Source organism: Prionailurus viverrinus, chromosome D2, assembly GCF_022837055.1.
Source record: "Prionailurus viverrinus isolate Anna chromosome D2, UM_Priviv_1.0, whole genome shotgun sequence".
Classification (NCBI taxonomy): domain Eukaryota; kingdom Metazoa; phylum Chordata; class Mammalia; order Carnivora; family Felidae; genus Prionailurus; species Prionailurus viverrinus.
Genome location: NC_062571.1, coordinates 58,214,448 through 58,241,964, shown reverse-complemented (window position 1 = coordinate 58,241,964; position 27,517 = coordinate 58,214,448). Strand labels below are relative to the sequence as shown.

Here is a 27,517-nt window from a genome sequence, read left to right as displayed (position 1 = left end):
AGTAGTATTCCATTGTATATATAAACCACAATTTCTTTATCCATTCATCAGTTGATGGACATTTAGGCTCTTTCCATAATTTGGCTACTGTTGAAGGTGCTGCTATAAACATTGGGGTACAAGTGCCCCTATGCATCAGTACTCCTGTATCCCTTGGGTAAATTCCTAGCAGTGCTATTGCTGGGTCATAGGGTAGATCTATTTTTAATTTTCTGAGGAACCTCCACACTGTTTTCCTGAGCAGCTGCGCCATTTTGTATTCCCACCAACAGTGCAAGAGGGTTCCCATTTCTCCACATCCTCTCCTGATTTGTTCATTTTAGCCACTCTGACTGGCGTGAGGTGATATCTGAGTGCAGTTTTGATTTGTATTTCTCTGATGATGAGTGATGTTGAGCATCTTTTCATGTGCCTGTTGGCCATCTGGATATCTTCTTTAGAGAAGTGTCTATTTATGTCATCTGCCCATTTCTTCACTGGATTATTTGTTTTTTGGGTGTGGAGTTTGGTGAGATCTTTATAGATTTTGGATACTAGCCTTTTGCCCGATATGTCATTTGCAAATATCTTTTCCCATTCTGTCGGTTGCCTTTTAGTTTTGTTGATTGTTTCCTTTGCAGTGCAGAAGCTTTTTATCTTCATGAGGTCCCAATAGTTCACTTTTGCTTTTAATTCCCTTGCCTTTGGAGATGTTTCAAGTAAGAAATTACTACAGCTGGGGTCAAAGAGGTTTTTTCCTGCTTTCTCTTCTAGGGTTTTCATGGTTTCCTGTCTCACATTCAGGTCCTTCATCCTTTTTGAGTTTATTTTTGTGAATGGTGTAAGAAAGTGGTCTAGTTTCATTCTTCTGCATGTTGCTGTCCAGTTCTCCCAGCACCATTTGTTAAAGAGACTGTCTTTTTTCCATTGGATATTCTTTCCTGCTTTGTCAAAGATTAGTTGGCCATACTTTTGTGGGTCCAATTCTGGAGTCTGTATTCTATTCCATTGGTCTATGTGTCTGTTTTTGTGCCAATACCATGCTGTCTTGATGATTACAGCTTTGTAGTAGAGGCTAAAGTCTGGGATTGTGATGCCCCCCACTTTGGTCTTTTTTAGTATTACTTTGGCTATTCGGGGTCTTTTGTGGTCCATACAAATTTTAGGATTGCTTGTTCTAGCTTTGAGAAGAATGCCGATGCAATTTTGATTGGGATTGCATTGTGTGTGTAGATTGTTTTGAGTAGTATTGAGATGTTAACAATATTTGTTCTTCCAATCCATGAGCATGGAATGTTTTTCCATTTCTTTGTATCATCTTCAATTTCCTTCATAAGCTTTCTATAGTTTTCAGCATACAGATCTTGTACATCTTTGGTTAGATTTATTCCTAGGTATGTTATGCTCTTGGTGCAATTGTGAATGGGATCAGTTTCTTTATTTGTCTTTCTGTTGCTTCATTATTTGTTTATAAGAATGCAACTGATTTCTGTGCATTGATTTTGTATCCTGCAACTTTGCTGAATTCATGTGTGAGTTCTAGCAGACTTTTGGTGGAGTCTGTCGGGTTTTCCATGTATAGTATCATGTCATCTGAAAAAAGTAAAAGCTTGACTTCATCTTTGCCAATTTTGATGCCTTTGATTACCTTTTGTTGTCTGATTGCTGATGCTAGAACTTCCAACACTATGTTAAACAACAGTGGTGAGAGTGGACATCCCTGATCTCAGGGGGAAACTCTCAGTTTTTCCCCATTGAGAATGATATTAGCTGTGGGCTTTTCATAAATGGCGTTTATGATCTTTAAGTATGTTCCTTCTATCCTGGCTTTCTCGGGGGGTTTTATTAAGAAAGAATGCTGAATTTTGTCAAATTCTTTTTCTGCATTGATTGACAGGATCATATGGCTGTTATCTTTTCTTTTATTCATGTGATGTATCATATTGATTGATTTGCGAATATTGAACCAGCCCTGCAGCCCAGGAATGAATCCCGCTTGATCATGGTGAATAATTCTTTTTGTATGCTGTTGAATTTGATTTGCTAGTATCCTGTTGAGAATTTTGCATCCATATTCATCAGGGACATTGGCCTGTAGTTCTCCTTTTTTGCTGGGTCTCTGTCTGGTTTGGGAATCAAAATAATGCTGGCTTCACAGAATGAGTCTGGAAGTTTTCCTTCCCTTTCTATTTTTTGGAACAGCTTGAGAAGGATAGGTATTATCTCTGCTTTAAATGCCTGGTAGAATTCCCCAGGGATGCCATCTGGTCCTGGGCTCTTATTTGTTGCTAGATTTTTGATAACTGATTAAATTTCTTCACTAGTTATGGGTCTGTTCAAATTTTCTATTTCTTCCTGTTTCAGTTTTGGAGTGTGTGGGTGCTTAGGAATTTTTCTAATTCTTCCAGGTTGTCCAGTTTGTTGGCATATAATTTTTCATAGTATTCCCTGATAATTGCTTGTATTTCTGAGGGATTGGTTGTAATAATTCCATTTTAACTCATGATTTTATCTATTTGGGTCATCTCCCTTTTCTTTTTTTGAGAAGCCTGGCTAGAGGTTTATCAATTTTGTTTATTTTTTCAAAAACCAACTCTTGGTTTCATTGATCTGCTCTACTATGTTTTTAGATTCTATATTGTTTATTTTTGCTCTGATCTTTATTATTTCTCTTCTTCTGCTGGGTTTGGGGTGTCTTTGCTGTTCTGCTTCTATTTCCTTTAGGTATGATGTTAGATTTTGTATTTGGGATTTTTCTTGTTTCTTGAGATAGGCCTGGATTGCAATGTATTTTCCTCTGAGGACTGCCTTTGCTGCATCCCAAAGCGTTTGGATTGTTGTATTTTCATTTCATTTGTCTACATATATTTTTAAATTTCTTCTCTAATTGCCTGGTTGATCCATTCATTCTTTAGTAGGTGTTCTTTAACCTCCATGCTTTTGGAGGTTTTCCAGACTTTTTCCTGTGGTTGATCTCAAGTTTCATTACAGTGTGGTTTGAAAGTGTGCATGGTATGATCTCAGTTCTTTTATACTTATTAAGGGCTTTTTTGTGACCCAGCATGTGATCTGTCTTACAGAATGTTCCATGTGCACTTGAGAAGAAGGTATATTCTGTTGCTTTGGGATGCAGAGTTCTAAATATATCTGCCAAGTCCATCTGGTCAAATGTATTATTCAGGGCCTTTGTTTCTTTATTGATTCTGTGTCTGGATGATCTATCCATTGTTGTAAGTGGAGTATTAAAGTCCCCTGCAATTACCACATTCTTATCAATAAGGTTGTTTATGTCTGTGATTGTTTTATATATTTGGGGATCCCATATTCAGTGCATAGACATTTATAATTGTTAGCTCTTCCTGATGAATAGAACCTGTAATTATTATATAATGCCCTTCTTTATCTCTTGTTACAGGCTTTAATTTAAAGTCTAGTTTATCTGATATAAGTATGGCTACTCCAGCTTTCTTTTGACTTCCAGTAGCATGATAGATAGCTCTCCATCCCCTCACTTTCAATCTGAAGGTGTCCTCAGGTCTAAAATGAGTCTCTTGTAGACAGAAAATAGATGGGTCTTGGTTTTTTATCCATTCTGATACCCTCTGTCTTTTGGTTGGAGCATTTAGTCCATTTACATTCAGTGTTATTATTGAAAGATAAGGGTTTAGAGTCATTGTGATATCTGTAGGTTTCATGCTTGTAGTGATGTCTCTGGTACTTTGTGGTCCTTGCAACATTTCACCCACAGAGTCTTCCTTAGGATATCTTGTAGGGCTGGTTTAGTGGTGTGAATTCTTTCAGTTTTTGTTTGTTTGGGAAAACCTTTATCTCTCCTTCTATTCTGAATGACAGACTTGCTGGAAAAAGGATTCTTAGCTGCATATTTTTTCTGTTCATACATTGAAGATTTCCTTCCATTCCTTTCTGGCCTGCCAAGTTTCAATAGATAGGTCTGCTACTACCCTTATGTGTCTTCCTTTGTATGTTAGGGCCTGTTTATCCCTAGCTGCTTTCAGAATTCTCTCTTTATCCTTGTATTTTGCCAGTTTCACTATATAACATGCAGAAGATCAGTTCAAGTTACATCTGAAGGGAGTTCTCTGTACCTCTTGGATTTTAATGCCTGTTTCCTTCCCCAGATCAGGGAAGTTCTCAGCTATGATTTGTTCAAGTACACCTTCAGCCCCTTTCTCTCTCTTCTTCTTCTTCTGGAATTCTTATGATACGGATATTGTTCCATTTGATTATATCACTTAGTTCTCTAATTCTCCCCTCATGCTCCTGGATTTTTTTATCTCTCTTTTTCTCAGCTTCCTCTTTTTCCATAATTTTATCTTCTAATTCACCTATTCTCTCCTCTGCCTCTTCAATCCATGCTATGGCCACCTCCATTTTATTTTGTACCTCATTTATAGCATTTTTAAATTCCTCATGACTATTTTTTAGTCCCTTGATCTCTGTAGCAATGGATTCTCTGCTGTCCTCTATGTTTTTTTCAAGCCCAGCAATTAATCTTATGACTATTATTCTAAATTCTTGTTCCCTTATATTGCTTAAATTGGTTTTGATCATTCGTTAGCTGTCACTACTTCCTGGAGTTTCTTTTGAGAAGAATTCTTCCATTTCATCATTTTAATTAGTCCCTGTGGTAGCTCCAACCTGCAGGGCACTTCCCCTGTGGTGTCTGGAGAAACTTGTGTTGGTGGGAGGGGCCGCAGTCAGACCAGATGTCTGCCCCCAGCCCACCACTGGGGCCACACCACAGTCAGACTGGTATGTACCTTATCTTCCCCTCTTCCAGGGGCAGGACTCACTGTGGAGTAGTGTGGCCCCTGTCTGGGCTGCTTGAACACTGCCAGGCTTGTGGTGCTGCTTCGATGGCATCTGGCCAAGGGTGTATTAGACAGGGTGGATCCATAAGGTGCACAGGGGTGGGAGGGGTAGGCTTAGCTAGCTTTGCCAGTGGTGATCCCCTGCAGGAGGGGCCCTGCAGCTCTGGGAGGGAGGCAGGCCCCTCGGAGGCATGGATCCACAGAAACACAGCATTGGGCATTTGCCTGGTGCAAGCAAGTTCGGTGACAGGAACTGGTTCCCTTTGGGATTTTGGCTGGTGGATGGGAGAGGGAGATGGCACTTGCCAGCGCCTTTGTTCCCTGCTGAGCTGAGCTCTGTCTTCCGGGGCTCAACACCTCTCCCTCCCAGTGTCCTCTCACCCTCCTGCTCTCTGAGCAGAGCTGTTGACTTATAACATTCCAGATGTTAAGTCCTGCTGGCTGTCAGAACTCATGGAGTCTGGCCCCTCCACTTTTGCAAGCCAGACTTCAGGGGATCTGCCTTGCCAGGCAGGGTGCCCCTCCACCGCCGGGCTCCCTCCCACCAGTCTGTGTAGCATGCACCGCCTCTCTGCCCTTCCTACCCTCTTCCATGGACCTCTTGTCTGTGCTTGGCTCCGGAGAGTCCATTCTGCTAGTCTCCCCTCAGTTTTCTGGGTTATTTAGGCTGATGTGGGTGGAGTCTAAGCGATCAGCAGGACGAGGTGAGCCCTGCGTCCTCCTATGCTGCCATCTTTGCCCTGTCCAGTTTTAATCTTTTGCATATGGATATCCAACTTTCCCCAATATAATTTATTGAATGGACTATCTTTTCCCCACTGCATATTCTTGGCACACTTGTTGAAGATCAGTTGAATATATGTTTATGGTCCTATTTCTGGGCAGTCTTTTCTGTTCTATTGGTCTCTATGTCTGCTTTTATGCCAGTATCATAGTGTTTTGATTACTGTCGCTTTGTAATATGTTTTGAAATAGGGAATGTGGTACCTCCAGCTTTGTTCTTTCTCAAAATTGCTTTGGCTATTTGAAGTCTTTTGTGGTTTCAAATTAATTTTAGGATTGTTTTTGTATTTCTGTAAAAAGTTCCATTGGGATTGGAGTGGAGATTGCATTGTATCTATAGAACATTTGGTGAAGTATGGATATTTTAACAATATTAATCCTTCTGGTTCAAGAACATAGAATGTCCTTCCATTTATTTGTATCTTTTGACATTTATTTCATCATTGTTTTGTAGTTTTCAGTGCACAAGTCTTTCACCTGGTTAAATTTATTCCTAAGTATTTTATTGCTTTTAATCCTAGTCTAAATGGAATTGTTTTCTTTATTTTTTTGGACAGATTGTTGTTATTGTATAGAGATGCAAATGAATTTTGTATGTTGATTTTGTATTCTGAGACTTTACTGAATTTGGTTATTAGTTATAAATTTTTTTTTTTGTAGAGCCCTTACTTAGGATTTCTATGTTTAAGGTCATACCATTTGTAAACACAGAAAATTTTACTTCTTCCTTTCTAATTTAGATGGCTTTTTTTTCTTGCCTAACAAGGCCCACAGCTAATAATATACTAAGCAGTGAAAAGCTGAATAATGAAAAGCTCCAACTTACTCTAAGAGTTGGAAATTTTTTTGTAGATGCCCTGTATCAAGGAAGAACTCTTCTATTCATAGTTTTCTAAGAGTTTTTAATCATAAACGGAGGTTGAATTTGTTAAATGCTTTATCTTCATCTACTGAAATGAATGTAATTTTTCTTCTTTAGCCTGTTGATTTTGTGAATTACACTGATTGAATTTTGAATATTAAATCAGGCTTCCATTACTGGGATAAACTCCATTTGATCATGTTATTTTTTATATATATTTACATTTGGAATTTAATTTGTTAATATTTTCTTGGGGATTTTAAAAATGTTTTCATAAGAGATATTAGTACGTATTTTTTATTTCTTGTAATTTCTTTGGTTTTTTGGCATCAGGGTGATGCTGGTCTATTAAAATTAGTTGAAAACTGTTCTCTTCTGTTTTCTGGTAGACATTGTGTTGAGCTGGTATTTTTTCCTTAAGTGTTCACTGATGTAGAATTGGTTTCACCAGTGAAACCATCTGAGCCTGTGTTCTTTATTGGAAAGTCTTAAACTATGAATTCAGTTTCTTTAGAATGTAATGATAGATGTATGACTATTCCTATAATATACTTTCACTGAGTGAATTTTGGTAGTTTCTGTATTTCAAAGCATGGTTCCATTTTATGTAAATGCTTGAATTTACAAGTTGTTCATAATATCTTATTTTCCTTTTAATGTTTATATGGTTTATATTAATTCTTGTCTTTAATTCTTGAAATTGGTAATTTGTGTCTTTCTCCATAGTGTTATTGGTCAGTTTTTGAGAGTTTTGTCAATTTTATTGATTTTTTCAAAGAACTAGTTTTTTATTTGATTTTATCTAGTTTTTTCAATTTATTCATTTCTATTCATTATTATCTTTCTCTTCCTATTCGATTTGGATTCTATTTGCTTTTCTTTTTGTAGCTCATATTAATGATGTAAAACCTTTCTTCACTTTACATGAAGCAATTAAAGCTCACAGTTTTCTCTTTAAGCACTGTTTTGGTTGTATCCCACAAATTTTGATATATTCTAGTTCCATTTTTACTCTGTTCAGTGTATTCATTAATTTCCCTAAAAGTTTTTTATAGTGTGGTATAATTTCCAAGTATTTAGGAGAATTTTCCAGACATCTTTCTTTTATTAATTTTCTGGTTAATTCCCCTGTGTTTTCATGCAGTTCTGTGAGACTGGGGCCACCTTGCAGGCAAATTGGTGAGAAAGAAGAAGGTGAAAAAATACCAGGGAATTCCTCCACATTATTTGGGCAGTGGGAGCCCATTTTTACAATATTTCTATTCAGACAGATGAATCTTTTCTCAGGGTTTTAGGTGCCTGTGTCATCACCATCACAACCATAACATTTTCCAACTAGTCAGCCTACTGGTGGGACTTGGAGAGAAAAGGGAAATAAGGAAAAGGTTAAAGGAAGTGGGTATTTCTCTACAAATTGTCTTGCATGCAGGAACCTCTTTTCCTGGTTTCATGGCTAGAGGTAATGTTTTGTTTCTGATAATTTTTGCTTTCAACACCCATGGCACAGTTCTGCCACTTGGGACTTTTCTCAGTCAAAGCTTGAAGATAAAGAAGGAAAATAAGACCATGCAACTTGCCCTCATTACAGATCATTGTCCAGATTTTGAGTTCAGTTTACAGGCTTTTTGCTCATGTTTACTTTTCAGAGTACTTAGGTGGTTGTCTTTGTATTCTACTCAGAGATTGTAGTTATAATCAGTGTGAGAAATATGCTGTAGTTGGCATCTTGATTGACATGGATGGAAGCTTAGAAGTCTTATTTTCATTTTTTGAGGGTATTTTCTTCTGGGTAAATGATTCCATATTGAAAGTTTGCACTTTGTAAACTTTAAAGGTGCTGTTCATTGTCAGTTGACTTACATAGTTTTGATTGAAAAGTGAGCTGTCAGTCTCATTGTTGATATCATGAAAGTAATATGCCTTTCCTTCACTGTGATTGCTTTTAAGTTGTTCTCTTGGCTTTGAATTTTAGCATTGTGGCCATGATATTTCTAGATATCCTTTGCATTTTTCCTATTCACAGTTTCCTGAGCTTCTTAAATCTTTGAATTGATTTCTTTTGTCAAGTTTGGAAAATTCATGGCTATTATTTCTTCAAATATTTATTGCCCCTTATTCTCTTTTTCCACTCATATAAGACTCAATTACTCATATGTTAGAACTTTTATTCTTCAACTTAGTCCAGAATTGGCAAATGTCAGCAGAGAATAAAATGGATGCAATGATTAACTAACATCACCGGGCTCCCCATTCTATGAAATTCTTTGCTCTTTACTCTTAAATATTAACTTTAAGATTACTTTGTCAAATTATGTGATAATCTCTGGTGGAACTTTATTGTAATTACATTATACTCATATATTAATATAGGGAGAATTGGCATTTTAAAAAATACCAAGACTTCTTACCTCCAAATAAGGCATAATTTCTATTTATTCAAACCTTCTTTTACCAACAAGGTTTGTAATTTTCTCCATAAGGGTAATACACATTTTTGTTGGACATATGCCTTGTTATTTCATAGATACAGTAAAACCTTGGATTGTAAGTTGTTCTGCGAGAATTCTGCAAGATGAACAAACATTTCTAATAAATTTTAACTTGATAGATGAATGATGTCTTAAGATATGAGTAGTACATGATGCCAAGTATCACATGATTATAAATGAGCCAGTGCTTCTCTTTCTTTCTCTCACTGTGGGATTGTGGGTGATCATCTCCCATGCTGAGATAGTCAGACCACTTTGTTTGGCAGAAATCAGTGATTTTCAGAACATTGGAAGGTAGCCACAATTGGCAGTAGTGTATTTTTTGTCACTTCAAAGCACCTATGAACAGTTCTTTGCTTTTCTATACAAGAATAAGCTTAGGAATGCTTTGCTTCATTCTAGGCCAGGCTGCCTGCAGATACAGACCCTTTCCTCTGCTGCCCTATTACCAGTTACCAGTTAAATACAGTATATGACAAGAGTTTATTAATACTGTACTTTAGTCAACATCTGTGTGAGCATATACAATGGTCCCCATGCAGAAAAAGGTGCAAAGAAAGGTGGTAAGGAGATAATTATGGTGGAAGTTAAGAAGGAAATCATCGAGAAGTTTGAATGGGGTGTGAGAGTAGAAATTGCAAGATTTTATAAGAAGTCTATGTCTGCATCTTGTCTGCAGAGAAGGAGGAGAAAAGGGTGGAGGAATTCCTCACTTCATATGAGATTAAGGACATGTATAACATGTGGAAAACAGTGCAAAATTTTGTAAAAAAGCACCACCCAAATAAGACTGTAGCAGTGCTAGCGATGAATCTGTTTAATGACAATGCAATGTCACATTTCCGTGAAATTATCAAAAGGAGACAAAAGCAAATGTCATTGGATAGGTTTCTTGTTAAAGTTACACTAAAAGAAAAAAATTCCATTGAGCCAATATACAACAGTGATTCTGTTAGTGATAGTGAAAGTTGTCCCATACAATAGCCCTCTTCTCTCTTATCTCCCTCACAGCAGTCGTGAAGGTTTTCAAAGGTAAAAGTGAAGGCTAATTTGTTTATTTTTATTTATATTTTGTATTTTCTTTATTATTTTGTATTATATTACAGTATTGTAATCAGTTTTATGTGAATATTTTTGGGTTGTGTAACAAATCATCTGAGTTTGCATTATTTCTTATAGGGAAATTTGCTTTGATATACAACTGCTTTGTATTACAAGCATGTTTCTGGAATGAATTATGCTTGCACATCAAGGTTTTACTGTATTTATATTTATATATTCTAATATATCCATAATATGTTATCATGAATGGTAATTTTTTTCTTTTGTATTTTCAAATTGGTTATTGCTAACGTGTAAGATTATCCATCTCAACTGCAGTCACATAATGCTATTTACATATATTACTATCATGTGAAAATACTTCAACAACAGTTATATTTCCTTTTTCTTTGCTAAAATTGTTGTTCTATGTCTTTTCTCCACTTTTTCTTTCTCTCTTTCTCATCAAACTTGATAGAGATTTTACTATTTTATTAGTCTTTCAAAGAATTAGCTTATGATATTATGGAATTTTCTACTGTTTTCCAATCTTTCCATATTTATCACTTTGTGATCAAATAAAATGCTCATACCTCCTTTTATTTATTTAATAACTTTGGCTCCATTGACTCTGCTGAGAAACATGAGGATTTGGCTAACTTAACAATGTTCTCTTCCCTCCTCTTTTCTTCCCAGCATTTGATAGCTTTGTGATAAAAATATATTTGATAAAGAATATATATTTTATTCATATTAATCAATTATATAAACCACTAAAATATTAATAAATATATTTAAATATATAAATATTTTAGAATATTTATTATCATTGTAACTTTATTTATTCATTTGTTTATTTATTTTTAAAAGTTTATTGTCAAATTAGCTTACATAAAGTGTAGTTTTGGTTTTAGGAGTAAATTCCCATGATTCATGACTTATATTACAACACCCAGTGCTTATCCCAGCAAGTGCCCTCCTCAATGCCCATCATCCATTTTCCCCTGCCCCCCCAGCCCCCACCTCCATCAACTATTAGTTTGTTCTCTGTACTTAAGAGTCTCTTATGGTTTGCCTCCTTCTCTGTTTATAACTTTTTTTTCCTTCCCTTCCCGTATGGTCTTATGTTAAGTTTCTCAAATTTCACATGTGAGTGAAAACATATAATATCTGTTTTTCTCTGGCTGACTTATTTCACTTAGCATAATACCCTTAAGTTCCATCCACATTGTTGCAAATGGAAAGATTTTGTTCTTTTCCATCGCTGAGTAGTATTCCATTGTGTGTGTGTGTATGTGTACATGTATGTGTATATACACACATACATACACACACAACTTTTTGTATATATGTATACACACATCTATATATGACATCTTCTTTATCCACTCATCAGTTGATGGACATTTGGGCTCGTTCCATAATTTGGCAATTGTTGTTAGTGCTGCTGTAAACATCAGGGAACATGTGCCTCTACAAATCAGCACTCCTGTATTCTTTGGATAAATTCCTAGTAGTGCTATTGCTGGGTCATAGGGTAATTCTATTTTTAATTTTTTGGGGAACACCCACACTGTTTTCCACAGTGGCTGCACTAGTTTGCATTCCCACCAACAGTGCAAGAGGGTTCCCCTTTCTCTGCATCCTCACCAACATCTGTTTCCTGAGTTGTTAATGTTGCCACTCTGACTGGTGTGAGGTGGTATCTCAATGTGATTTTGATTTGTATTACCCTGATGATGAGCGATGTTGAGCATCTTTTCATGTGTCTCTTAGCCATCCAGATGTCTTCTTTTGAAAATTGTCTATTCATGTCTTCTTCCCATTTCTTCACTGGATTATTTGTTTTTCAGGTGTTGAGTTTGGTAAATTCTTTATAGATTTTGGATACTAACCCTTTATCTGATACATCATTTGCAAATATCTTCTCCCATTCCATTGGTTGCCTTTTAGTTTTGTTGATTGTTTCCTTTGCTGTGCAGAAACTTTTTATCTTGATGAGGTCCCAACGTTCATTTTTGCTTTTATTTCCCTTGCTTTCAGAGACATGTCAAGTAAGAAGTTGCTGTGGCTGAGATCAAAGAGGTTGTTGCCTTTTTTCTCCTCTAGGATTTTTGATGTTTTCCTGTCTCACATTTGGGTCTTTCATCCATTTTGAATTTATCTTTATGGTTTAAGAAAGTGGTCCAGTTTTATTCTTCTGCATGTTGCTGTCCAGTTCTGTAACTTTAAATGACATATTTTAACTTCTACTTTTTGTTCTGTCAACTTTTGTGTTTCTTGATACCCTGTTATGTAAGATAAAGATATTAATACTGCAACTCTTTCATTTACTTCCCCTTAAAGGAATCTTCCATTTTCAGTAATATATTTACTTTTACTTTATCATTGGTGTTATTCCCATTTTGTTCTGCAATCCTTACTGATTCTCTACATTTTGCTATAGAAAGTATCCAAATATTGAAAAGCAATAAAGAGGAGCTACATAATTTTGACATAAAAGTCTTTTTTTGCTGGGACAAAACCTATGGTAGATTGGCATTTTCTATTTTATACTCTAATGTCACAACTCCTGGGCCACTCAAAGAATTTCCCTATCATCAAGGTCAAATAATCTTTTTTTTCCTTTATACTCCTTTAACTGCTTAAGACCATATCACATTTTAGATTATTTCATATTTGAACTTAAATTTCTTATTCAGATTTTTTTGTTCTCAGTTTTTAAATTGCTTTTTTTCCCTTACAAAATATATCTTTATCACATTTACACATTTTTTTCTATTCTTTTCATTCACTGTAAAGTCGTTCCCCTCTAGGTATTCTGTATAAGTCTCATTCGTAGACTTTTCATTATTACTCCCTGAATTTGATCTACTCCTTCTGGATCTCATGGCTTCTTCTCTTGTTTGAATGAATTGCAACCTTAAGTAATTCCCTTAAGGGAGTAGGTGGAAGTTACACTTTCTGAGTCTTTGTGTGAGAAGTCCTTTTTAATATTAAGACATTTAATGAACACTCCACATAAGACCAGTTACAATTTTGGTGTCCACTGATGAAGAAAATTAATAGGGACAGGAAGTTTATATGAATTCAGTAATGCTTTTTAAAATAATTTGTTTTGTGCTAATCCTAAAAGTATCTATAGCTATTCAAGAAATACCATTAAATATACGTATGAACATATGTTATTTATCCAGTGTAGAGGTGGAATGCTGTCTGGAATTCTGCAGTAAATTGTGCATGCCCCTCAGGTTCAGAACCCAGTATGAGCTAAGAATGACTTTTATATTTTTAAATTGCTATTTAGAAAAAAAAAAAGAATATGTGACAGAGATGATATGTGGCTCACAAATGTAAAATATTTACTATGTGGTCCTTCATAGAAAAGTGATGTGATTCTTAGCTAAACTCTCATAAACCTAGATAAAAATAATCTACATGTTCTTTGTTTCACAACAACAAAATGCTAGGTTGTATTGTTTGCTAGCAGTGAGTGAGAAATCTTTTCATTCCAGAAAGCATGTGAACCAGACTCATAGAATACTGGGGATTATATGCAAAAGAATATAACTTATTTAGAAAATTTAAGCAATGCCACTGAAGACTTAATTTTTTTCACAAAAGCAGATCCTTAAGTTATATGGTAAATAGTACAGATTAAATACTTTCAAATTTTCTTTTATTCCTTTATTTTAATAGAGGTATAGAAAAGAAATTGAGAAAAGGGCCATAATTTCTTGCCTAGATAATCCTTGTTTGTATAGAAATGCAGACTTGTTGAAAACTGAAAAATAAAAGTCTCACTCCCCCTCTTACCTTCACTTCCTTTCCTCCCAAGTTACAAGTTTTTAAGTTTTGTTTCCTTACAACAAAATGGTTATTTATATACCTAATTGTATATACATATAGGGTTGTGTATTTGTGTATATATGTACGTGAGTATATTACTTAGAAGAGATCATATTATACCATTCTGGTCATTGCTTTTTTTCCTTTCTCACTTTTGTTTAAAAATTTTAACGTTTATTTACTTGTGTGTGAGAGAGAACAGGCAGGGGGCAGAGAGAGGGAGACACAGAATCTGAAGCAGACTCCAGGCTCTGTGCCGTCAACACAGAGCCTGACACAGGGCTCAAACTCACAAACCATGAGATCATGACCTGGGCCAGAGTCAGGTGCTTAACTGACTGAGCCACCCAGGCACCCCATCTTTTTAACTTTTTAAAACAAAAATACATTTTGATGTTTTTCATGTGAATGTATACAGATCTGCTTTGTTCTTTTTTAACATATATTGAATTATTTTTAGCCTTATGAAAAAGTTCATCAAATTTTATGAAATCACAATTCATATGTTCATGGAATTTTAATATGCTCTTCATCCAGCTTCCCCTAACGTTAACATTTGACATAACTATAGTATAATTATAGAAATAAGGAAATTAACATTGATATAGTACTATTAATTAATCTATAGATCTTTTTCAAATTTGGCCAATTTTCCCACTATTATACTTTTTTCTGTTCTAGAATTCCATTTAGGACACTACATTGCATTTAGCTATCCTGTCTTTCAATTTGGGATGATTGTTCCTTAGTCTTTTTTTTTTCACTTTTGAAGAGTCCACGCCATGTATTTTACAGAGTGTCCCTTAAATTGAGTTTGTCTGATGTTTTCTAATGATTAATCTCAGGTTTTACATTTTTTATCAAAATATCACTAAAGTGATACTCTACCCTTCCCAGGACTTCGTATCAGTGTACTTTGTGTCTATATATCTGCTAAGGTTAATTTTGATCACAAGGGTAAGATGGTGTCTGTCATGCTTCTCCTCTGTAAAGTTACTATTTTCATCTTTTATGTTAGGGAAGATACTTTGAGACAATCCAAGTCTTTTTTGTCCTCATACTCTAACATACTAATTTTAGCATCCATCAATAGTCCTTGATTGCAATAGTTACTACTGAGGTGTTGCCTAATGGCAGTTTTCTATGTCCATTCTTTTACATTTATTAAGTGGTATTCTGTAAGGAAGAGCTGTTCCTTCTCTCCCTTTTATTTGTTTAGTCATTTATTTATACAATATGACTTTGGGGTCTTGTTTTTATTCTGAAGGTTATAATCCAGTGCTATCATTATTCATTTTGTTGTTTAAATTTTCTCAACTTTGGCCACTGGGGACTCATTCATATTGGCTCTTATGACCTTTTTACATGCCTCCATCACTTTTTGAGCACTCCTTTAATTTCTGGTACCACAAAATACTGTAGGCTTATCTTTTTTAATGTTTATTTTTGAGAGAGAGAGAAAGGGAGCGAGCATGAGTGAGGGAGGGGCAGAGAGAGAGAGAGAGAGAGAGAGAGAGAGAGAGAAAAGGAAATAGAGGATCTGAAGGAGGCTCCACACTGACAGCAGAGAGCCTGATGTGGGGCTTGAACTCAAGAACTGTGAGATTATGACCAGAGCCGTAGCCAACTGAGCCACCCAGGCACCCCCCTAGGCTTATCTTATATCTTCTCTGATCTAGCTCTGGTATTAGCCATTTCTTTAAGGAACACTGGTTTCTTTTATGAGAGAATGGTATTTAGAAACCAAGATCTGGGTGCTAAGTGTGCTCATTGATACCGGAATGTTATTGCTTCCAGGCTTGCTCAGAGGACAGGAGAAGTGTGTGTGTGTGTGTGTGTGTGTGTGTGTGTGTGTGTCACCCATATACACATTTATATATCTGTATCTATCCATATATACATATACTAAAAACTGTAAGTTATACTGATACCTATAGTCCAATTCAACACATGGTTTAGTCTAGCCTGCTCCTTTTCCTTCTTTGGAATCTCTTTCTGTACAATAGATTCTTTATAAGTTATTGAACAGTCCCCATTTCATAGACATTTGGATTGTTTTCAGTTACTGGCTATTAAAAAGAAAATGCAGTGATAATCTCTGTATACCTTTGGGAAATTATTATATATGTTTATAATGCCTAGCAGTGGGATGGCTTGGTCTAAATGAACGCACATTTAAATTTTGATAGATATTTCTAAATTGTCCTCTAGGGATATTATTTGCATCTTTTAAAATCATTTACTTAAGGGCATATTTCTTAAAAACAATCCTGGCCTCTTTACTAATGTCAGTGTCTCTTTTATTCTTTTCCTGTCATACTTTAGATGGACTTCTGATGGGATCCAGAGATCCCATTATATTCGGTGGCCTTTAGTTTTACTTTTAAATTTAGTTTGGTTGATTAATGCAATAATTAGTCTCTATCACAGTCTTTTGAGAGTGTTGTAATTTTTATTCACAGATATTTCCCAAATCTCATTCTTCTTCAACAGCTTTAGTCAAATTATAGATATATAGGCTGATTTCTTTATAACCTAGTTAAGGTTTCATTGCCCTGACTAAACTGGAGATATTTCTATTCATATTAAAATTAGCTCATAGCTTAAAGATGTCTTCATTCTTTGTGAAATGGCTCTGTTTTTCTTCCAGGCAATTTTCAAACTGTTCTCTCTTAATAGCTACAATTAAAATGTTCCCCTTTTTATTGGTTGTACTCACTACTCAAATATTTCCCCATTAACTGATGGTTTCTCTCTGAATTACAAGAGAGTTGGTTAAGAGTTCACCTCACTCTGCTTTTTACTCTCATATTTCTTTCTGGCTTCCATTAGAAATTCCTCTGTTCTTCCAGCTTCTGGTGGATAGTCTCCTATACCTCCCCCATATTATTCACTCCAAATTCAACTCTTAAAGCAATTGGTATATTATGTGAGTGCATTTAAACAGCATGGAGCAATAGACATAATCTAGAGGGAACTTGCTACAGTGAATAATGATAACTGAGATTGAGTATTTATGGTACAAGGCAGATCATAAGTGGCATTGAATGGGCCTAAATAACACCTGTATGAGTTAGATATTTATTAAGGCTTATCATATATCAGACATTTAAATGGATGCTAAAAGGGAAGACATGATACTTTCTCTTTGGAAAATGGTCCACTATGCCTTAAAAGGGTGCGGGCAGAGTTGAACAACGATGGCATAGTTGGCTCTTGCTATAATAGGAGTTGATTGATTAACTTTTTCCTACCCCTCCTTCCTTCTCCCCATCTCCCACACTTTCTTCTTCAATGTCAAGTTTATCTATCTGTTTCTCAGGTCAAAAAGTTTGGAGTTTTCCTTAACTCCTTTTTTTCCTCATACCTTACATCTAACCCTTCAGCAAATGTTATCAGCTCTACCTTGAAAATATCCCAGGAACCCAGCCACTTTAACCACTCTACTGCTACCACCCTGATCCAAGCCAGTGTTATCCCTTGCCTGAATTATTATTATAGATTTCTAACTACTTTCTTCACTTTCACCTTTGCCCTCTCCTCCCCCCAGTCTCTTTTTAGCTCAACAGCTATTTTGGTGCTTTTAAAATGTGATTTGGATCATATTCAAAACCATCAGGGGCACCTGGGTGTCTCAGTCAGTTAAGCCTCTGACATTTGAGTTCAGCTCAGGTCGTGATCTCAGGATGGTGAGATAGAGCCCCTTGTAAGGCTCTGCGCTGGGGTGGAGCCTGCTTAAGATTCTTTCTCCCTCTGCCCCTCCCCAGCTCTCTCTCTCTCTTCAAAAAAACCAAACCAAACCAAACCAAAACACCAAAAAACCCAAAAAACACAACCCATCATTGTTTTCTTGTCATTCAGGGTAAAAGACAAAGTCTTTATTTACAGTGGCCTTTAAGACCCTGCATAATCTGGCCTTCTACTGCCATTCTTTCTGGGGAAACCACACTGGGCTCTTTGCTGTTCTTCACATTCATCAGTCTCATACCTGTCTTGGACCTTTTGCCTGTATGTTCACTTGACTTACTCTCTTACTTCCATATGGCCTTTGCTTAAATGTTCCCTTATCAGTGAGGCTTATTTAAAATATACCACCTCCAAAAAATATATTATATATATATATATATATATATATTTATGTATTTTATATTTACTATTTATATATTATATATATATATCTTATATATATATATACACACACAGACACACACACACACACACACACACACACACACACACCACCTCCATTGGTTCTACAATCCCCTACCCTGCTTTACCTACCCCATTGAACCCCATGGCAACCACACTAAACATAAACTCCATGGGGCTCAGACCCATGTTTTCTGTTTGGTTCATTACTATAACCTTCAAGTAGGTGCATAAAGTAGGTGCTCAGTCAATATTTATTGAACAGATGAGTAAATCCTACTAGAAACTTCAGCCTCCAGCTGCTTAGATTAATGAAAATCTTATTTTTTTTGTCTGTTGGATTGTCTTCTGTCTACTTGGTTTTTAAAATACCAAGTCCTGAGGAAACTAAGGAAAAGGACCATCATTCATATCTTAGTATGAATTCATTGATCTTATCTGTTTATAATATAAAGCCGTGATTAGCCTTATTGAAGAAATGGCTTTTTGATAAAATGAGATCTTGAATCTTGGGTTTTTTTCCCTACATTTAACTTTGGTGCTTCTCTAGTAACTTTTTTGGTTTTCTTCCTCTCTATTATTGCCACAGAACCTCAACAAATAAGTTGAATGTACCAGGATTGTTCCTTGTTCTTTACCACTCATTCTTTAAGTTTACACCCCAACCTAAATCTAGTTTCTAACCTCACTGTTTAACTGTAATGACTTTTTGTCTGAGTTTGTTTTCTTCTTAATTTCTCGTCATTATGTACTGTCACTAACTAACATCTCCTTGAAAATATCTTCTTTGGGGTTCCTTAAGATGACATTTCTGTGTTCTACTTCTCTGCCCTTTTTCCTGATCTTTATATGCAGACATTTCTTAAGGTTTCATCCTCAGCCTTTTTGTTCTTTAGAAGCCTCAAGAACTTTCACAGCATCAACTATCAGCACCATATAGATGACTCCCAAGCCTATTCTCCTTTTCAACCCAAGCCCCAGCTCCTTATTTTCAGTTGCCTGCCAGACAAGGCTGCTTAGAATTCTATTTATATGAGATGCCAGGGAGCCTGGCTAGAAGGCATAGAGGCATTGGCACCCTCTGGTGGAGAGAGTAGAAAGTCATACTTAAGCATCTGCTTGGATGGAACCTGACACCAGATATTCCAAGGAAGATTACATTGGCTGAGCATCTACTAAATGCTCTGTATTCAAATATATGTAATATTCTTTTTTAAAATATATGTAATCTTCTAATAAACTCTAGAGTACATATCCTGAGCTAGCAATAATAATTATTAGATCTTTCTTTGGGTCCTTTCAATTTCTTTTTACTTTTAAAAAATTAATTAATTAATTAATTTTTGAGAGAGAATGAACATGACTGGGGGAGTGGTGCAGAGAGAGAGAGAGAGAGAGAGAGAGAGAGAGAGAGAATCCCAAGCAGGCTCCACAGTGTTGGGGCAGAGCTAGACGTGGGCCTCGAACTCACAAACCATAAGATCATGGCCTGAGCCAATATCAAGAGTCAGATGCTTAACTGAGCCAAATATGTGCCCCTGGTCCTTTCAGTTTCTTACTAGACCATGTATATGCACTTACATGCAACAGACAGATTTGGCTTGTAAGAATACTTCAGCATGATTTTAAGGCAGAAAATTGCTCTCAGATAGATGCTATGAAGGATACAATGAGATACAGAACTATACTTAAGGAATTTAACAGGTTATCTGGGAAAATAAGCCATTCACTCTGGAAAAGTGACTAAATCAAGCGGTAAAGCCTAAGGTAAGATAATGCCATAGATGTCACAAGGTACTCAGATGCTAACAAATTGTGTAGCACCTGTTTAGAGAAGGTCAAGGTCAGTATAGGGAAATTGATGTGTTCAGGAATGGCTTCATGAGGAGGTGGGACTCAAACTTATCCTTAAGGAAATATTTCCCAAACTTCTGGCACTCTAATTCTCAATTTTTGCCATATTAACAAACCATCTATATTTTTATTTCTCCACACTTTTTCTATATTCACATCTTCTTTTGGGTAAATACCTTTGCCTTGTCTTAAACCATCAGATCAATGAAATCATAGGTTGGATGTGCTTTTGTGTTTGATATATATTTGTTTTTCTAATATACGTGAAAACAACATAGGAAATCCTCATTATGTAAAGGTAATTAATTCCAGAAAAAGGCCGCTTAAAGGAAATCAAGTTACCTAAAAAGAATATTAGTCATTCACATTCAATTTTGATGCAAAAGTTTGATTTATAAATGACAGTAAAAATTATGAAAATAAATGTAATAAATTGTAAGCTGTTATTGTAACTATGAACAGTTTCAATGAACAGAACATTATTTAATTAAATATTGAGTATTTTTGTGAGAAAATAATTTTTTTCTGACATGAGAATAAATATTAAAAAGACTCCAAAATAGACCTCTCCATCTTTTAATATTCAAATTATTTTTGAGCAGTCTATTGTGTTATCCTTGTGAATTTTCTCTTGTTCAGTTCACTGACCTAATTCTTCTGAAACCTTATTTGTTGATGGATTTGCATGTGATTTGACCAGTATGATTTCATGAAATCCTGCCTCTTCTCTCAGACTTGAAACTTGGTTCTCCACTAGATTTATAATGGCTTTGCATTATATTGGAGAAATTAAAAACACTGATTTGATTAGATAGGATTTTGCCAAGTGGGAAGAATGTTTAAGTCAATTATCAGTTCAACAGTGAATATTTTGGTGTTCAGATGACTTGTTTTTGTATGCATTCGTTAATTCTAGAAGTGCTTTCTCAAACTTTTTATACCAGAGGAACACTTGAATAAATTCTCAAGTTTTAGGGTTCCTTTGGATAAAAATATCTAAATCTCATTGTATGTCAGTGAGATCATTTAGTTGTAGAAATTATTATCCAATAATAATTGCCAATGCTCATTTAAATAGATAGCGGTATTTTCCTGAGAATCTGTTTAGCCAACTTCTTAGCCTATTCTTTTGTAGGTTTCCCTTCCCCAAAAAGGATACCAACTCCAATGTAGGTCAGTGGTATAGATAGAAGATACTTCAGTTTTTCTTTTTTAAAATTTCTACTTGATTTTTTTTTTACCTTAGACAAGTAAGGCTGGAAGTCTTACCACAAATTTCTATCCTACTATTGAGTATGCTATTCAATATGGTATGTGGTACATGGTAAGTATAAGGATACATTTGTACTAAAAATTACTTTTTAGAAAACCTTTCTTGAAGAGAAAAAGGAAAAACAAATAGTTAACTTTCTTTCCTGAAATTATCCTATCCCTTTCTTTCCTTGTCATGAATTTGCAAATTTATAAGGCAAACGTAATATGTTTTTGTTAAATAACTGGATTAAGCCAAAATGGGATAAAATTTTACTAAAGGTAGACTTGTTAGGCTTACTTAAATAAAGTTTATGAATTTAATTAATGTTCTTAATATGAAAATAAATTAGCAATGTTGAATAGTAAAGTTAATAAAACTATATGTCAAAGCAATATGAATAACATTATAGCCTAAGACACAATTTTATAGAAGACTTTGAAAGAAGCCATTTTCTTAATGAGTGGCATAGTTACGGTCACATAAGATAATTGTAAAATTAGTAAACACATCTGTTGGTTTCATGATCACTTAAAAATTTTTTTAAGTGTTTATTTTTGAGAGTGACAGAGCATAAGCAGGGGAAGAACAGAGAGGGAGACACAGAATCTGAAGCAGGCTCCAGGCTCTAAGCTGTCAGCATAGAGCCTGATATGGGGCTTGAACTCACGAAGTGGGAGACCATGACCTGAGCTGAAGTTGGACGCTTAACTGACTAAGCCACCCAGGCGCCCCTCATGATCACTTTAATAGGCTTATAAATGCATTTTAATTTTAACTGCTGTTTTGGAGCTAAAAAGAAATAATTTAATTTATTATTAAGAAATAATTGTTTATTAAATTAAGTATATTAAAGAAATAATTATTTCTTTAATGTGAACCTATGCTTTTTGTTGTTGCAAACTACTAGACTCTGGGTTAAATGTGAGATAAATTCCCATGGATTTTATTTTTAACTAAAATGAGACAGTTTCTGTCCTTGTTCTTGGTGCTTCTTAAAAACTACTTTCCCATATATGTAAGAAAATAAAAATGACAACCCGCTCCCCCTTCCCCACTTAAAAAACTGATAATGGACTCAACCAAATGATCATGGTTCTGCTTTACAAGACTTAAGGTCTTATAACAATTGCTAATGGGGCACTTTGGTCACTCTGCATCATCTTTTGTAGAACCCTCTAGTGTTCCACAGAACCCCATTTGAGAAACTCTGCTCTAGGGACTGGGATAGTGAATACTAGATAGAGTAAGGCGAATCCTTGTACATAATTATTAACCTAATTTTTTTTCAATCTGTTTATCACTTAAAGTCATATCATCCATACCTTGCAAAACACTGTCTAAAAGGACAAGTAGGATCTGGGTATGTTAGGAAGAGGAAAAAAGGTATGCTAAATGAGAATAATTAGAGCAAAGCCTAATGCAGCAGGGGATTCTGTGATAAACAGAACTGGCTGACACCAACAAAGAATTCATTGATAACAGTAGAGAGGCTTGAAGCGGGGAGAAAATTATGGTTGAGTCATAGAGTCCTTGAAGTAAAGAAGAAGAAAGTCTTAAAAATCAACTAAGGTTTCTGGTTTGTTTTTAAGTTTATTTATTTTGAGATAGAGAGCATGGGAAGGGCAGAGAGAGAGAGGATCCCAAGCAGACTCCACACTGTCAGCACAGAGCTCAGTGCAGGGCTTGATCCCATGAACCATGAGATCATGACCCGGACAAAATCAAGAGTTGGGTGTTTAACTGACTGAGCTACCCAGGAGCCCCTAAAAAAAATCCACTAAGGTTTGAAGGGTGAGTGAAACTGATGAAAGAAATTGGAAGAAGGATGAATCTGGAAGTAGATAGGTAAATACAGATATTGTTGTGATAATTCATACAAGTGAAACTGAGAGCAAGAACCAAAATAGTGGCAATAGATATGAAGGAATGGGGTGGGTATGGGACATGTGAGTAGAACTGATGGTATCAGGGATCAAACCAACAATGAATATATTTACCCTAATGGTGTTTCCATTCTCAGAAATATTAGAAATATGGAATTGAGTGGATTTTTTTGAAGTGCTGCTAGGCTGAGCAATTTTCCCAGACTTACCAGCCAGTCATCTTTCCTGGCCTTGCCTCCCAACACCATTCCTATCATTTCATAAAGGAATACAGACCCAGCAGTGTCAGATCCTCTGATTTTTCAAGAGAAGCTAGAAATCTAGCTACTTTGTAATACCATCCCATTTTTAAATGTTAGCAATTCTATTTTTTGTTGTTGTTAACAATAACATACTGTGGACTAGACTTGGTTGCTAATTTGCAACCTGTGTCTAGAATTGTGTGTGCTGCTTTCTAAATCACTTCAAAATGTACTCTGAACCAAAAGGTAATATAATCCTTCTGAAGCCTCTCTGCATAATTCCTAGCAGGAATTACTTAGCAGGAAGCTCATAGAAAGCCTTTTGTAGTAGCTAATAATTTCCTTTTGTTGGAATGTTGATTTTAAAGTTACAAGCCTTATTCTGCTTCTTCCCAGCCAGGTCTCTAGACAAACTTTATAACTTTGCTGATTGTTCTGGACTCCACCTGATATTTGCTCTAAATGCACTGCGTCGTAATCCAAATAACTCCTGGAACAGTTCTAGTGCCCTGAGTCTGTTGAAGTACAGTGCCAGCAAAAAGTACAACATATCTTGGGAACTGGGTAATGGTAAGTAAAGATGTCATTTCCTCTGAATTGACAAGATAAAAAATAAGTTGGCCCAGGACATAGCCTCAGTTAGACCATCTCTAGCATACTGGCCCAGAAAACACTTGGGATGTTTCACTTCATATTAAGGGCAACACAAGAATCTGGTAAAAGAATACTATTGGCCAAAGGATCTGAATAGACATCTCTCCAAAGAAAAAATATAAAAGTCTGAAAAACACATGAAAAGATACTCAACCACATTAGCCATCAGGGAAAACCAAATCAAAACCACAATGATAGAGTACTTCACACCCACTAGGATGCCAATAATAATAATTTTAAAAAAAGATTATAGTAACAACTATTGGCAAGAATGTGGAGAAATTGGAACCCTCATATACTGCTAGTGGGGATGTAAAATGGTATAACCACTTTGGAAAACAGTCTGGCAATTCCTCAAAAAGTTAAACGTGGTGTTGCTATATGACCTAGCAGTTCTACTCCTGAGTATATATTTAAGAGAAATGAAAACATAAGCCCACAGAAAAACTTATACACAAGTATTTATACTAGCATTATTCATAATAGCCAAAAAGTGGAAACAACCCAAATGTCTATCAACTGATGAATGGGTAAATAAAATCTGGTATAGCCATATGATGGAGTATTATCTAGCCATTAAAAAGGAATGAAGTACTGACACCCACTACAACATAGATGAACCTTGAAAAGATTATGCTAAATGAAAAAACCCAGTCACATATTTATATAAAATGCCCAAAATAGATAAATGTAAAGAAACAGAAAGTAGATTAGTGGTTGCCAAGGGCTAGGGGAGTGAGATGATAAAAATGTTCTAAAATTTATTGTGATGATTACACAGCTGTGTAAGCATACTTAAAACCATTGAGTTATATACATTAATGTGATGATTGTATAGGTATAAATTATATCTCAACATTGCTGTTACCAAAAACAAGGGAAAAATACTGTTAGTCTTTTTTATTTTAAAGGGCATATGATGCATATTTTCTGCCACCGGTTAGTGACAAAAGCCTTAGAGTTACTTCCTTAGGGAGTTTACATTTGTAATTATCAGCAATATTGTCATCTTATAGTTGATAGTATTTAGTTTACATAGCATATCCAAATACTCTTCTATTTGGACCTTAAAGTCCTAAATGAAGTGCCTAATAAAGGACATATCATGCAGGTGAGGAAATATGTTGAAAAAGGTAAAGAGAATTGCTAAAGACAGCAGGAAGTACTAAATCTATGTCAGGAACTTGGGACTTCTAACAGAAAGGGAGGTACTTTCTACTACCCTCTGGTTATTTTTCTTTAGTGGTATTAAAACTTCTTGGCTTTCTTCACTTCCTTCAACTTTCCTTCAACAAATAGTTATTGACTGCCTGGTATGTGCCAAAGGCATATTATACTACACTATACTAGTTTTGAGAGATATAATAGTAAATACCAGATAAATATCCCTGCCTACATTCTAGTAGAGGAGATAGATAATAAAAAGGATTTGAAAACAGTTCATCATTATCTTCTCTCACACAATATTTTTGTCCTATAGCAATTCAAACTGAAATGCTCAACTTGACCCTATTGTTTTTATAACAATTAATTAATGCACCCCTCTGTTCAGTCCCTCCTGTCTCCTCCTACCCTTTCTCCTTCCCCCACTCTCACTCTCCTTCTCCCCCTTCCTTCCTCTTCAATTTGCAATTCAATTAACAAGTGTATATACTCCTACAACCATCTCTGAAACCAATTTTAGAAATTTCCATCACTCCAAAAAGATCCCTCATGCCCATTTGCCATCAATTCCTGTAACCATGCCCAGTCTCAGAAAACTCTAATCTGTTTCTCATCTATAGATTTGTCATTTATGGACATTTCATATAACTGGATCATATAATAGTCTTTTGCATCTGACTTCTTGCACATAGCATGTTTTTCAAATTTATCCATGCTGTAGCATGTAAAAGTAGTTCATTCCTTTTTATTGCTGAATAGTATTCCAGTGTGTGACTATATATCACATTTTGCTTTTCCATTTACCAGATGATGGACATCTGGATTGTTTCTACTTTGGGGCTTTGATAAATAATGCTGCTATAAACATTCACATACAAGCCTTTGTGTGGATATATGTTTTAATTTATCTTAGGAAGATACCTGGGAGGGGAATAGAGTTACTAATCATATGGTAAATTTGTTTATTTTTGTTTTTTAACAACTGCCAAATTATTTTTCTTCTCTAACAATGTATAAGGGTGCCAGGTTTTCTACATCTTTGGAAACACTTGTTAATGTCTGTCTCTGATTATAACCTTTCTAGTGAGTTTGAAGTAGTATCTTTTTTTTATTTTTTTTTTTAAACGTTTATTTATTTTTGGGGACAGAGAGAGACAGAGCATGAATGGGGGAGGGGCAGAGAGAGAGGGAGACACAGAATCGGAAACAGGCTCCAGGCTCTGAGCCATCAGCCCAGAGCCTGAAGCGGGGCTCGAACTCACAGACCGCGAGATCGTGACCTGGCTGAAGTCGGACGCTTAACCGACTGCGCCCCCCAGGCGCCCCTTGAAGTAGTATCTTAATATGGCCGTAATTAGCACTTCCCTAATGACAAATGATATTGAATGGCTTTTTATGTGCTTATCAGCTATTCTTACATCTTCTTTGGTGAAATGTCTACGCAAATCTTTTGCCCTTTTAACTGAGTTACCTTATTATTGAGTTGTAAAAGTTTTAAATATATTCTGGATATGAGTTCTTTGTCAAATATATGATTTGCAAATATTTTCCCCAGTCTATAGCTTATCTTTGCATTTTCTTTATGGCATCCTTTGAAGTGTAGAAGTTTTGAATTTTGATAAAGTTCAATTTATCAATTTTTAATTTTATGGGTTATACTTTTGGTATCATTTCTTTGCTTAACTCAAAATCACAAAGTGTTTTTTTGTTTGTTTTCTTCTAAAAGTTTTAAGTTTTTGCTCTTACATTTGAGCTACAAGTTAAAATAACAAATTAATTTTTGAGTATAGCATGAAGTTAGAGTCTAAATTCATCTTTTTGCATGTGAATTATCAAGTTGTCCAGCATTATTTAAAAGATTATCCTTTCCCTATTGAATTCTCATAACACTGTTGCCAAAAATCAACCAAAAATGGATTTCTGGACTCCTAATTCTGTTCCACTGATAAGTATGTCTGTCCCTATACTAGGACTACATTGTCTTGATTACAATAGCGTTGTAATGAGTTTTGAAATTGGGAAGTATAAATCATCCAACTTTGTTCTTTTTTAAAAATTGTTTTGGTGGGGCGCCTGGGTGGCGCAGTCGGTTAAGCGTCCGACTTCAGCCAGGTCACGATCTCGCGGTCCGTGAGTTCGAGCCCCGCGTCGGGCTCTGGGCTGATGGCTCAGAGCCTGGAGCCTGTTTCCGATTCTGTGTCTCCCTCTCTCTCTGCCCCTCCCCCGTTCATGCTCTGCCTCTCTCTGTCTCAAAAATAAATAAAAAACTTAAAAAAAAAATTGTTTTGGCCATCCTAGGTGTTTGCATTTCCACACGAGTTTTAGGATCAGTTTTCTAATTTTCTCAATAAAGCCTGCTGGAATTTTAATAGAAATAACAATGAATCTATAGATCATTTGGGGGAGAATTGCCATCTTAACAATACTGAGTCTTCCTGTCCATGAACATAAATTATCTCCCCATTTATTCAATTTTTAATT

General features: G+C 35.6%; 1 protein-coding gene across 2 annotated transcripts in view; it reads left to right on the top strand.

Moving 5' to 3' along the window:
* The window catches only part of HPSE2 (heparanase 2 (inactive)), a 740,027-nt gene that overhangs the window by 466,322 nt on the left and 246,188 nt on the right, over positions 1-27,517 (top strand). For both annotated transcript variants that reach the window (XM_047826468.1, XM_047826467.1), the window contains one exon: positions 23,615-23,788. In XM_047826468.1, the coding sequence (XP_047682424.1) occupies positions 23,615-23,788 (174 nt within the window). The remainder of the gene's footprint in view (positions 1-23,614; positions 23,789-27,517) is intronic.